Genomic DNA, 13,378 nt, shown 5'->3' with positions numbered 1-13,378 from the left:
GCTGTATCTCGGCCATCCACTACAGGAGTGGCGTCACACTTCCATCTGGCAAGTGACCGGCCGTCCCACCGCTACAACATCATCCAGGGGCTCACCACAGAATGTGTCCACCATATGTGATAGGCTCTGTCAGGGTGCCCTTCTGTTTCTAATCTTGTGCTGTAGATGGGGTTGTTCAAGCATGAAACCTTCTTACTCTTCTATACAGCTGGTTTATATTTATATGCGCCAGACAGACATAACTATCGGCAGATTAGAAGCATCTAACCCACTGATCTGCCTATATAGCAAAAGTTTTTAACCTTCATCCTCTCCCCAGTTTTTGGTAAGTTTGTAGTATATTAGATATGTAAATGAAGCTGTCTGGTGCACTGGGGGTGGGGCAACCACCCTCCTTTCCCCCGACCCTTCTAATGAATATTCATCCGGCACTGTGCTGAGATGTCACTCTGGCACTTAAACGGGTAGTCCACAAAAAAAAAAATTCTTTCAAATCAACTGGTGCCATAAAGTGCCAGAGATTTGTAATTCACTTCTATTAAAAAATCTTAAGTCTTCCAGTACTTATCAGCTGCTGTATGCCCAACAGGAAGTTGTATTATTTCCAGTCTGGAGAGCAGGGGAGGTTTTCTATGGGGATTTGCTGCTGCTTTGGACAGTTCCTGACATGGACAGAGGAGGCAACAAAGAGCACTGGGTCAGACAGGAAAGAAAACACCACTTTCTGCTGGACACACAGTAGCTGATAAGTACTGGAAGACTTAAGATTTTTTAATAGAAGTGAATTACAAATCTCTGGCACTTTATGGCACCAGTTGATTTGAAAGAAAATTTTTTTTGGTGGACTACCCCTTTATCACTGCAGATTCCTGGATGAATATTCATTAGAAGGGGCGGGCCAGAGGGTGGCAGTCCCGCCCACAGTGCACCAAACCACCTAATTTACACATCTAATAAACCTGCTTTCCCTTTAAAATCATTGATAGGTGAAATAAATAAAATTGGTTATTAGGTGACAATAGCTTCCGAATGTTGACTTGTCCAAGGAACCAAAACTGGTCCGAGGAAGGACAACTGGTGACCAGGACTCATTGATGTGTGTGGGGACGGAAAACTAGCTTGTCTGGTCTGATCCCAAAGAACTGCTGTAGAGCAAGCTGCTGAAAAAGTTCCTGCTGGCTATGATAGGGAGGTCCGATCACCCCGGACATCACAGATTGTTGTTTATGGTGCTAGGTCGCCACAAACCACTCAAAGTGCTCATGCTGATCCCTGTCCACCACCAACAATGGACAGGCGACCATCAAAACTCAACCACACAACACTGGAAGGAAGCGGCCTGGTCTGATGACTGCATGGCCGCTTACCTGAGGAGAGATGGCACCAGGATGCACTATGGGAAGAAGATATGATGGTGGGGGAAGTGTGATGGGCAATGTTCTGCTGGAATCCAGGTGTCCTGGCAATAATACAATGAATGGCCTCTCCTATAAGAAGACAAGTGCTCCGCCACAAGAAACTGCTCTGAATTAATGGAACTCTTTGCATGTTGCAGTCCTGAGTCACAGTACATTGAAATCCTATGACTACTATAAATATGTTCAGGAACAGACTAGGGAGGAGGCTTTACACATATGATTAGTTACATAAACGCATTAAAGTCTCATGAATATATACCTGATACTTGTAGCCGCTGATGTGATATATTTTGGGTGGGTCCATACACGGTGGAATTTGTCCGCCATGGAGATCTGCAGCCGTGCCACACTGTTACATGCAGATTTCCCTCTGGATTTGCTATGAATATCATCCCTGTGCATCAAAGGGATGAAATCTGCTGTGAAAATCCATTAGGTGACAGAAAGACTTCTCTGTGGATTTCTAGCTTGTGTTCATGTAAAGTGGCCGAGGCTGACAGTCAGGTCTTCCACAAACAGTGTGTGGTATCACATCTCTGCTCCATTTATACTAATTGTACAGAGCTGCAATACCATACACAAACTGAGAACAAGCGTGGCGCTGTTTCTGAAAGAAAGCAGCGTTATCATTTTGGAGACTGGATAACCTTTTTTATAGCCGTGATCGGCCTCCTTAAGGTGGTAACATCAAAAGTTAAAGGAGGGAACTATCAGCAGGTTAGACGAATATAACCTTCTAATAGCCCCCTATTGCGCAGGAGATGCTGAGGATGAAGGTATGTGTCTTATTAGTTCCCCTTTAATAATAATTCTTTACACAATTAATATTAAAATTGATACGATATTTAGGTGTTTTTTGGGAAAAGTGTCAGGACAACTTGTAAATCTCATTAGCCAAGTGGGTGGTCCTAATCAGTGATTGACCTCTCTCTTTATACACACTTCTACACAGATAACTGTCAGTCACTGAGTAGGACCACCCTCTTGACTACTTTTCTTCTAGTATTCATGTAAATTTCTGCTCATTTTGGGCTAAGTAGTCAAGTAGGTGGTCCTTCTCAGTGACTGACAGCTATTTGAGTATAGGTTTGCATATACAAACTGGTCTCTATATGCATACCTGTACACAAATAGCTGTCAGTCACTTGAGAAGGGCCGCCTACTTGACTACTTAGCCCAAAATGAGCAGAGATTTAGATGAATAATTTCTTTGTCATAAATGTAGGTATCACTCTCTTCAGCTCCTCCCTCTCCATATCATACTGCTCGAAGAACGGCTTGCATTTACAATACAACACAATCCCTTTAAACCAGGATTTTTACCTTGAATATTTGTATATTCTGCTCTATAGCTATATGCACCGTAAATCCTTTCGCCTATGCCAAATGTTATGGCAACTGTTTGCTAATTTAAGTTTTTAATAAAGTTTACCAACTCCCAATGTTAAGGTGTGAACTGGGCCCTACTGTTTATATCACTTGTCCCCTGCCCTTCCTTGGTTTAGTCTACCTGCAGTACTGGCACCTTTCTTCATGGTATCAGTCATTTAAGATACATATACTCCAGCGTGTCAGGCACATGGCAAACTAGTATTGCGGGCAGTCATGCAATGCAGCGGGTGTGACTATGGTAAATGGCAGGTAGGGCTTAATTATAGCTCAGGTTAATGTGAAAATGAACATGTAGCTATATAATCGGCTATTGTTACCAGAGTGTTATATAGCCAAGCGTACATGAGGTGCTTACAATGCAGTCTGTAAGGCATGAGGGATTTTATAGGTTTCATTAGCTCTTGTTATACAGAGGTAGCTGTCAATCACTGCTTAGGACCGCCTCATGGACTCCTAAACCAACTATAAGCAGCATTTATTTTAGTTATGATCCTTATTTTGCCCGTCTTAAAGGATCCTTACAAGTTATACAGCAACGTTTTCCACAATACAATATATGGGTGTGCTCAGCTCCTCCCGCCCTGTGACATGATGTTGGTAGATCGCATTGCACATTCTACATGACAGGTTCCCTTTAACTGTAATTCATCAGACACACTATGAGTGGACTAATCCTATGTTTTTCTTGTAAATGCCGAATTGCTGAACGTCTTCCCGGTGTGGTCAGGGGAATTACTCATGGGGCTGATAACCGGAATACTTGTCAGATGTTTTGTGCATCGTATTTATAGGAATACTGGCAATGACCCATGACCCCCCCCTGGGGGGGGGGGTGAAACACCTGTACGTGATCCACCTGTGAGCTCACACATCGCCGAGTCTCGCTCAGCTGCTGCCAGGATTATTATGTTTTTGCTTACATTAGTCAAATGATAATCCGCCATGAGCCGTTCTTCTCGGACATCTACGCTAAGCCCCTATGCCCATGTATTCTTTTTGGACGTGATGAATCATCATTCTAGATTCTGATCGTGCGTTCTCTCTTTCATATTACAGAACGGACAGGAAAATTGTTGGCAGAATTTGGGAAATTGTACGAGGAACAATATGGAGTTGCCTTGTTTAACAGCGTCCGGTATGAGATTGAAGGCAATGGAGGCCCGCAGACACAACTACTTCATCGGAAGGTACGATGGGCTATATATATCAGTTACTATAATATTGTCAGTATTGGTTAGTCTGGATCATATAGGTCAGGATACAATGTCAGGTACATGTGAATGAGTTAATATTTTTTTTTTTGTCTTTTTAAGGTCCCCTCCATAGACAAGGTGATCTTTTCTGGGAACCTATTCCAGTATATGGATGATACCAAGAAGTGGAGGAACCGTTTCTGCCTCGTTCCTAACCATTATGGACCACTACTTTATGAGAACAAAATAGTAAGTGTTGTCCATTGTCCTCATGTACACTCTCCAGTCTGGCCTAGTAACTAAGCCTTTTCTTTTACTTCTGATACTAGGCCTATGATCGAGGCCTGCAACCCCGAGCCGGGATCAACTGCGCTGGGTACAGAGTCTTCACCTCCCTAGATCAGTACACCGAAATGCTAAATAACACAATTCCAAGTATGTACTACTTTATTATTTACTTATTTATTTACGGTATATGTGTGTGTCCCTGACTTCCTAGTGTGCACTTGGGGATGGATCTTAGTAGTTCTGTCTTCAAGGAGTTATCTAGGCTTAGAAAAGCATGACCCCAAATAAAGACAAGAGACATGCTGTTTCTGGAAGGCAGCAGACATGTTTTTTTAAGGGCCATGTGACATGACCCGTCCCCTCACAGTAAGCAAGCACCAGCCTGTTAGATTGGCACCGCTTACCTAGGCTACAAACGGCTCATTATTGATGTATGAGGTGTCCTTACTGTCCCACAACGTAGGATATCAGGGCCGGAGGGTTAAGCCCTTGTGCCTATGAAGGGAACATCACCTCTTCCTAGCACAGAGGACGCTGTTGCTTTTAATGAAGAAAGTTGCATAGTGCCTCCATGACATCACCCCTCTCCCTTACCCACTCATTGGCAACCTATCCCCTCCATACTTAGTAATGTATTAGATGCAGCTCTCACAGATCCTTGGCTTTGTAACATCTGCCCTTATGTTTTGTAATGTGGCAGTGATACGTATCCCCGTGCGTGGCTGGTATATTGTGTTTACGAGCTGGTACAGTCACTAAAGGAGTGAAGCCATGGGTTAACTTGATTTCTGTTATTTTCAGGTGCAAAAGTGAAAGCTGGCAGCGCACAGATGAAATGTGCCACACAGTTCCCGGTCATCCTGTGGCACCCGTACTGCCGTCACTACCACTTCTGCTTTATGACTGAGCGCGAGCAGCAGCGATGGAGCGCAGTGTTTCAGGACTGTGTACGTCACAGCAATAATGGTAAGTCTGGAACTTCAAATAAAGCAAATTCATTGGTTAAAAAAGAAAGAAAAACAAAAACGTACCAGTAATTTTGCTTTCCTCAAGTCCTAAGGCAGCACGGATGACTTACATGTGTGCTGCCTGAGGATGAAGAGGAAAGCAATGCTGAGAAGACATGATAATGGTGGACACTAGACTAGCATGCTCCAGTCCGATCGTTCAGCATTTGAATACCAGTGGCTAAAGAAGTTGGATGTAGCCCTAGGGAGTCCTGCAAAACATGGAAACAGCCATAGGCCATATCAATGTTTTCTAGGACTCCCTGCATCCAACTTCTTCAGTCACCCGTACTCAAATGCAGAACGATCGGACTCGAGCATGCCTGAGTTGCGCTCAACTGATCCTTTTCCATTCTTGCATACCAAATTCCATGAACCATACTTTGTCATCTTAGTAGTCTCTTCTTACTATTATCTTTCGTCTCCCGCTTCCGCAGTTGTGCTCGCCGTTGTATACCTAGATACACACAATTACACTTGTATGGTGCACACCTGCACCTCACACCTGTAAGTACAAGCCCTCTGTTTGCAGGGGGGGTGAGGTCTGGACCCTGTAGTTCGGGGAAGAGCAGGATGCACAGTATTGGCAGATTTTTGTGTTCTCCTTTTATGTTTAATATAAATCTCTGATTTTTTTTTTTATTTATTTATTTTTTGCTAGTAAATGTGTCTGGGCTAAGGCCATTCATGTCTTTTTATATTGCATTTTCACATTGTCTGAGAAGTCTCCTGCAGTGAGATGTCTGGGGCATAGGCAAGGAAACTGCACTACTAGTATGGCTTCATAGTACGTGTTCTCTAAATAAATGACACATCATTGCTGTATAGGGGATGATACAGTATCTGTAAATTCCAGAGCTGCTGGTTGTTTAGTGGATTTAAGTTTCTTGCAAACATAAGTCACCTGTGCGAACATGTCCCTCTGTGCCGCCTTCTGTCTGCTCTGCTTTCCCACAGATACAACAGATGCAGACACAACAGGAGGAAAACAAAACAGGAATTAGAAAAACACTTCCAAAACAACAACGCCACCCCTGTCCTCAGGTTGTGAGTGGTATTACAATTCAGCTTCATTCACTTTAATGAAACTGAGCTGCAAAACTCCCACCCAAATTGAGGACAGGGGTGGCACTGTCTTTCTAATCCTGGATTTGCAGATTGGCTGCAGACTTTTTCTGCTGTGTGATTATTGACCACGTTTGGGCTGTGTGAACATACCCTAATAGTACACCTCTCTTTTCCTGTCAGGTATTCCTGAAGAAGCTCGGGTGGAATCGGCAGCTTTTACAGACTCTGTTAGGCTCTATAGGCAAGCACGTGATCAGTATGGAACCTGGGACATGTTGTGTGGCAACCAAGTACAGGTAGGTGGCTACTGACATCTTATTATTGAAGTGTATAGGTTTATACAGAATCTGGCTCAGTCTAATCCATTGTTAAATTGTTTATCCAGGAGTTAAAAAAACAGAGCTACTTTCTTGCAAAAACAGCTCCACACCTGCCTTCAGGTTGTGCGTGGTATTACAATTCAGCTGCATTTACTTAAATAGAAACGGAGCTTCAAAACCCCCACCCAAACTGATGACAGAGGTGCTGTTTCTGGAAGAAAGTGGACATGTTTTATAAACCTGGATAATCCCTTTAAACTTTCAGATAACACTTACCCTTTGTTTTTTCCTTTATCATGCAGGTCCTCAGTAATTTGGTGATGGAGGACCTTCTCCCTGATTTGAAGAATATCATAGGCCCCAAACTACGAGGGAAACCGCAGGATCGGCAGAGGGCCTGGTTGTTGGTGAGTCTATATGATGAAAATAACTGTATTGGAGAAATGAAATAGAAAGCTGTAAGAAGTCAATTCCTTCTTGTAGTTTAGTCAGTACAGCGTACTTGCAAGATCGATGCTTATACCAGCACCCAAATCATGTATTTTGCAGGCATGTTAGTTCATGGGGTCTTACAACTATATTGCTTTGTGTCCATGTCACCACTCCTATACAGCAGTTGTGCCTTTGTAAGGATCTGTCATTGTTTCATGATACACAAGGATGGACTCGTAAAGGGCTGTCCAGGCTTAGAAAAACATGGCCACTTCTTTCCAGAAACAGCACCACCCCTGTCCTCAGTTGAAGTAAATGGAGCTGAATTGCAATACCACACATAACCTGAGGACTGGGGTGGCACTGTTGTCCAAGAAAGTAGCTGTGCTTTTCCTAACTCTGGGTAACCCCTTTGGGCAAAAGTAAGTATGAGAGAACTCATCATATGTCAGGATGACAACATGTAAGAATGGGGGGGAAGGTTCCCACATTCTTTGGGCTTTTATTGGATCCCTATGGACAGATGTTGTGTGTACATCAGGAGCTTTTCCCAGCATGATCTGTACAGGGCCCAAGCTATGCTTAACACACACAGACACCCGCCAATGCTGTCCGCACACATATTTATTTAAGCTTTCCAGGAACCAGTCAGACATTCAGATATTCGATACGGCCTTTGTTCCACTTTGCAGCATACAATAGTTTTCCCTTGTGAAAATGAATTACAGGAAATTGCAGGGAAATTTATAGGCATCTCTTGCACTTAATGATGTAATATAGCCAATGGCAACACGTACTTTCACCTTTCATAATAAGTCACCAGTCCTACAATATAGCCTGGAATAAGGCTCCCCAAAATTGTATTACAAGGGCAGAATGTATTGTTTCACAGCGAACAGACATAACAATAAAGTTACAAAACTGTATAGGAAATAGTATTAGGAAATGCATGGTTTCGGTAATAGTTTAACCCCTGGTCACAAGCCTGATAAACTCATTGAAGCTCATGTGGGTGCCTCTCCCCGCTTGTTTACTAGACACAGCGCCATACTTTTTATGGTGGCTCTGTCTGGTACTGCAGTTTAAATGAAGCGCCATGTTACTGATGGTGAATGTCATACTTAAAACATAGGTTTAGTTTGCATACACAGACAGCTAATGCTGTTACTGGGGATACGTGTGATAAAGGAGCAGTGAACTTCAGCATTGTGATATAAAAGAAGAACATGTCTCCATTATATTATCGTATTTGCCATTTAGGAGTCAGTTGTGAAATTACATTTATGGCTGTCATGTGATTTCCTGAGACACTCCCTTCTCTCTGATATCGTCGTGTGAAGCTTAAGAGTTATTATCTCTATGCCAAGTGCTTGGCGAGATAAGTGGAGAGAGAACACTTCACCGACACGAGTCCTTCACACAAGTAATGGGCAACTATCCATTATGAGGCCCATCATGCACAGTAGTCAAGCCTATTATTATATCCCTAGTATACAGTTTGGATGTCTTTGGTCATTGTTATGGGTGCTGTCAGGTTTAACCCCTCGGTCAGCTTCTTCCAGAGAAATATCTATTGGATGGGAATTCTTTAACAATCAATGTTTCCCCTGAGATAAGCAGACTCCATGTTTGCCTGGCCTTCTCCACCCTCATGTCTACCTGGACATAAGCATGCATTAGCAAGCTTAGTGAGCTGATACATAGGTGACTGTAACAGGCTATAGGCTGGCCTGGAATGAGAAGATATGTTCCTTACACTACTTGTTTCCACAGATTTCAGATACGGTGTATAGGATGGTGCACGAGCAGGCACGCCTGTTTTATGACGGACTGGAAAAGAAATGTGGTGACAGGAGAGCACAGATGGAGAGTCAGATCCGGACGGACATGGATCAGATCATTGCCTGCAAGGAGCATGTGTCCAACAAGATTCGAGGTAAGAAGTCACTACAAAAACTTAGTAAATACTGGTTGTGTGACCTTAGCTTAGCACTGGAATAATGGTCTCCAGCCTGTGGCTCTCTAGTTATTGCAAAATTATGCTTGGGACAGCTATGCTTGGGAGTTGTAGTTTTGCAACAGCTGGAGATCCATAGGTTGGAGATCATAGGGATAGAGGAGTGCAGGCATTGATATAGGACATGGTTGTCAAACCTGTGGCTCTCCAGCTGTTGCAAAACGACAATTCCCATGATGGGTGGACAGGCATGATGGGAATTGTAGTTTTGCAATAGCTAAAAGGCCTCATGTTTGACACCTGTAATATAGTGGATGCCCACTGATAGGGTTTATTGGGTTCCCATTACTTATACATACACCCTAGTAAAAGGTTTTTAACCTTATTCAGGATTGTTAAACTCTTGCTAGATTCTGACTCATATGTGTTACATAACAGCTGCAGTGCTGCCCAAAGCCGAACTGTGCGTGAGGAACCATGTCCAGTCACACATCCCATCTATTCTGGAAGCTCTGATGGTGCCAACCAGCCAGGGGTTTTCTGAAGTACGAGAACTGATCTTCACTGAGGCCACAGAAATGAACAAGAACCTGGTGAACGAGGGAGGACGGGAGAAGCTGGGTGAGGTAAGGTATAATAGAAGAGGACGGTGGGGCCAGTCTGGGGTACATGTGATACCTCTACAAATCTATAACTTATATGTGTGTCCACCAGCAAATGGAGAAGATATCCCAGCTGGCCTATCATCCTGTTAAAATGCAACAGTGCTATGAGAAGATGGATCACCTGAACCTAGAAGGCCTGCAGCAGAGGTTCGATGTGGGAAGTCCGTCCGTCTTCAAGCAGAGAGCCCAGATTCTCATGAGAGAGGTAAGGAAACACTGATGGCACCCCAAGGGTATGCTCACACCTTCATAAACAGATTCTAAATGGAGGACTGATAAAGGAAAGACTGAGACGTCTCTTCTCAAATCCATTCCTGGCTTTATAGTTATTAATTGCAATTAAAAACCTAAATGTGTGAACATAGCCTGAGCCCGACCGGGTAACTCAATGGTTTCTGGTTTGTGCACCAGTAAGGGTGGAACCAGAACAAGTATTTGTGTAGTTGGGGGTTCCTTACACGCTTCCATAATATACCAGTCTTAATCACATGTTCACACACAGTATTTTGGGCCAGTTTTTGAGCCTAAGATGGTGATTTTTTCTCTATATTGCTGTAAAGTCACAAACCTAATCACATGGTAACTAGGTGTGGCAAAAGGTCAGAGCGACACTTTTTTTTTTTTTCTTCATAGAAACGCCCTTGTCCATTGTAAGACCATTAAGTGATTGCATTTAGACTGTGTTCACATTCCATTTTTTTCACAGTTATTCAGCAAAGTTACTGCAAACAAACCATGACATGTGACACACAGCCATTTGCTGATCTAATGAGCAAAATTTTAAAGGGACCTTGCAAATGCAATCCAATCTGCAGCCTGTTAAACAGCTGCCTGTAACCGTGCACTTACCTACTTAGCCAGGGATAAACAGAGGTATTCTGGAACTCTTTCCATAAAACTATATACAGGGTCCCTTTAAGAGCTCCTTAAGATTTGTAAGGCTTTTTTCTATTCTAATTGTCCTTTTAAGAAAGATGCAACAACAGCTCCCTCTAGAGGCCTGTAGTGGACTCTCACTGCTTCCATACTGTAAACCATTTATAATGCAGCATACAGAACAGTAGGGCCCCCTGGAACATACCATACGGTGCACTTTATTCTCAGCAGTGTACACAACACTGGATGTACCTCTGTGTTACTGCTGAATAATAGTGATTGTAATAAAGTGATATCCTTCCTTTGTAGCAAACAGACAATGCAGTGTACACCTTTGAGCAGCTTATCCACCAGGAACTAAACAAGGAAGGAACAGAGAACCTGTGCAGAGACATCCAGCGCATATTAGAACGTGTTCTCAAGGTAAGAGAGTATCCCAGCAACATGGTGCATCTACTACAAGAACCAGCATGGCATTTCTGCTGTATAGCTTTCATTTTATAAGTCACCAAACTACTAGGTTTACACCACCCCACTTTCCAGAAGACCATCTTTATTGCAGTTTTGGTTGGTTACTATACAACTATCACAATACAACAATATTGACTTTCTTAAAGGGGTTATCCAGGATTGCAAAAGCACAGCTACTTTCTTGCAAAAACAGGCCCAGCCCTGTCCTCAGGTTATGTGTGTGGTATAACAATTCGTATCAACTGTAAAAACACATCTGAACTGAGGACAGGGGTAGTGCTTTTTCTGTTGACAGCAGCTATGTTTTTCTAAGCCTGGATAACCCCTTTAAATAGTGTCTATGCTGCATTTTAGGATTTGGATCCATACCAGCTTCCCATGAGAAGACCATCTCACCAGCATTGATTTGATCGATCTATATACTTGATTACACATAGCAGTGTTCCTCAACCTGTGTGACAAACTACAATTCCCAGCATGCTGCTGAGAACTGCAAAACTAAGACTGCTGAAGAGCCAAAGGTTGGGGAACATTGGCATATAGAGATCAATGAGGGGGGAGCTGCCTAGATGACTCTGAGCCTGGCCCCCAGCCGGATAGAAGTATAATGACATTAATGTCAGGCAGCTATGTGAGATGGGAAGTGTCAGGCATGTTACACGTCCTCTTTCCTCACGAGTGACATTTTCTCTCCATAGTGAAATAAAGACGTGTTTTCTACTTCTAAACAAGCGTATATTCCTGGCTATAGATTTGAAATCTCTTTCTGGCGCCTGAATAGTAATACTGACTTCATTGCCGCATGGAAAATAGATAGTGTAATTCTGGAAGAATGAGGACATTAATATCTGTCATCTACTTTACAGAAATATGACTATGACAGCAGCACAGTGCGGAAGAAGTTCTTCCAAGAAGCCTTACTACAGATCATCATCCCGTTTCTACTAAAGAAGCTGGCGCCAACCTGCAAATCAGTGAGTGTGGGGAGGAGGGAGGAAGTGCAGCCGCTGCTTTAAGATTGTGTGAAGGAAGCAATTCCTTGCAATAGGAAAAGGCTTGTGTGACACTGTGACATTGCTAGACACCACAGGGAAGATATATCTAGGTGTATGGCAGCAATTCATTGTAATACAAGGTGCCCCTGCACCACTTTTTCTAATGCATGCAAATGTGTTGGATAAAGTGACCGGTTTATAGTCACGCTGTGTGCAAATGAAAGCTCTGTAACAACAATGGCAAATGTATGAACACAGTGTATACTGCAGGTCCGTATAGCGAGCAGCGAGCCAACAGAACAAGCCTCCCTCTAGTAGAAAAAAAGCAATACACGCTGGAACACTACCTCACCCATCAGAGACAGGCAAGGTTCATACGTAGTCGATGGAGATCTGCAGAATATAGTAGTAGCAGAAGAAATTATTAACAAATGTCATCCATGTCTTGTAAGAAAAAAAAATAAATAGAAATTTTTTTATTCACATTCTAATGTGATCGGGTCATAAGTTATGAGTGGGGATCTGGGTGCGGAGACCTAATATCTGGAATAAAGGGATGTGCTAGGCCGAGTGCTTTGTCCTTTTGTTTCTATTCAGCTTTCCTAGCAAAGCCAAGTGCACAAGGGTACAGACTCATTGAGACAGTTGAGTTGAGCGAACTTGCCGAACTGTCTAACTTCTCCTGCCGCCAGGGAGTCAAATGCCAAGCGTTCAAGTTTGGAAAATGTTACCGAACTCGAAGGCTCGCCATTTGACTCCCGGTTGCTGCAGAAGTTAGATGCCACCCTAGGGAGTCCTGGAAAACCATAGGCTGTATCTGTGTTTTCCTGGCAGCATCCAAACGTTTGGGTTCAAAGAATGTTCCCCAACCTGAGCAATTTGGAAAGTTCACTCAACACTATTCCTGAGGAAAGCTGAGCAGAAACAAAGCGCTTATTCCATTTATTCTAGCGAACAACGAGGGTCTTGGCAGCCAGACTCTCACTCATAACCTTTTAGTACACTTTAAAGCCACAGTTTAGGGAGCCTAGTGTTTATTTTTCCCACTGACCTCAATAGAATTGTAAACAAAATCCACTATCCAAACTATTGTTAAGGATTTCTAACAATCCTAGAAAATACGAACCTTCCATTATACGCAGCCATAACTCCGTTCTATGTTCTCTGCAGGAGTTACCCCGCTACCAGGAACTGATATTTGAGGAGCTGTCCCGGTTTGTGCTGCTGGAGAATATTTATGAAGAAGTGGTGCTACAGACTGTAATGAGAGATATCATACAAGGTAAGGATGGAGCA

General features: G+C 43.1%; 1 protein-coding gene across 2 annotated transcripts in view; it reads left to right on the top strand.

Moving 5' to 3' along the window:
• NIBAN2 (niban apoptosis regulator 2) overlaps positions 1-13,378 on the top strand; it is a 46,138-nt gene that overhangs the window by 30,655 nt on the left and 2,105 nt on the right. For both annotated transcript variants that reach the window (XM_069943173.1, XM_069943172.1), the window contains exons 3-14: positions 3,867-3,997; positions 4,124-4,252; positions 4,333-4,438; positions 5,093-5,257; positions 6,547-6,662; positions 6,989-7,093; positions 8,892-9,054; positions 9,514-9,701; positions 9,790-9,945; positions 10,926-11,039; positions 11,954-12,061; positions 13,253-13,364. In XM_069943173.1, the coding sequence (XP_069799274.1) occupies positions 3,867-3,997; positions 4,124-4,252; positions 4,333-4,438; positions 5,093-5,257; positions 6,547-6,662; positions 6,989-7,093; positions 8,892-9,054; positions 9,514-9,701; positions 9,790-9,945; positions 10,926-11,039; positions 11,954-12,061; positions 13,253-13,364 (1,593 nt within the window). The remainder of the gene's footprint in view (positions 1-3,866; positions 3,998-4,123; positions 4,253-4,332; positions 4,439-5,092; positions 5,258-6,546; positions 6,663-6,988; positions 7,094-8,891; positions 9,055-9,513; positions 9,702-9,789; positions 9,946-10,925; positions 11,040-11,953; positions 12,062-13,252; positions 13,365-13,378) is intronic.

This window comes from Dendropsophus ebraccatus, chromosome 10 (assembly GCF_027789765.1).
Source record: "Dendropsophus ebraccatus isolate aDenEbr1 chromosome 10, aDenEbr1.pat, whole genome shotgun sequence".
Lineage (NCBI taxonomy): Eukaryota > Metazoa > Chordata > Amphibia > Anura > Hylidae > Dendropsophus > Dendropsophus ebraccatus.
This window is presented reverse-complemented; position numbering and strand designations above follow the sequence as displayed.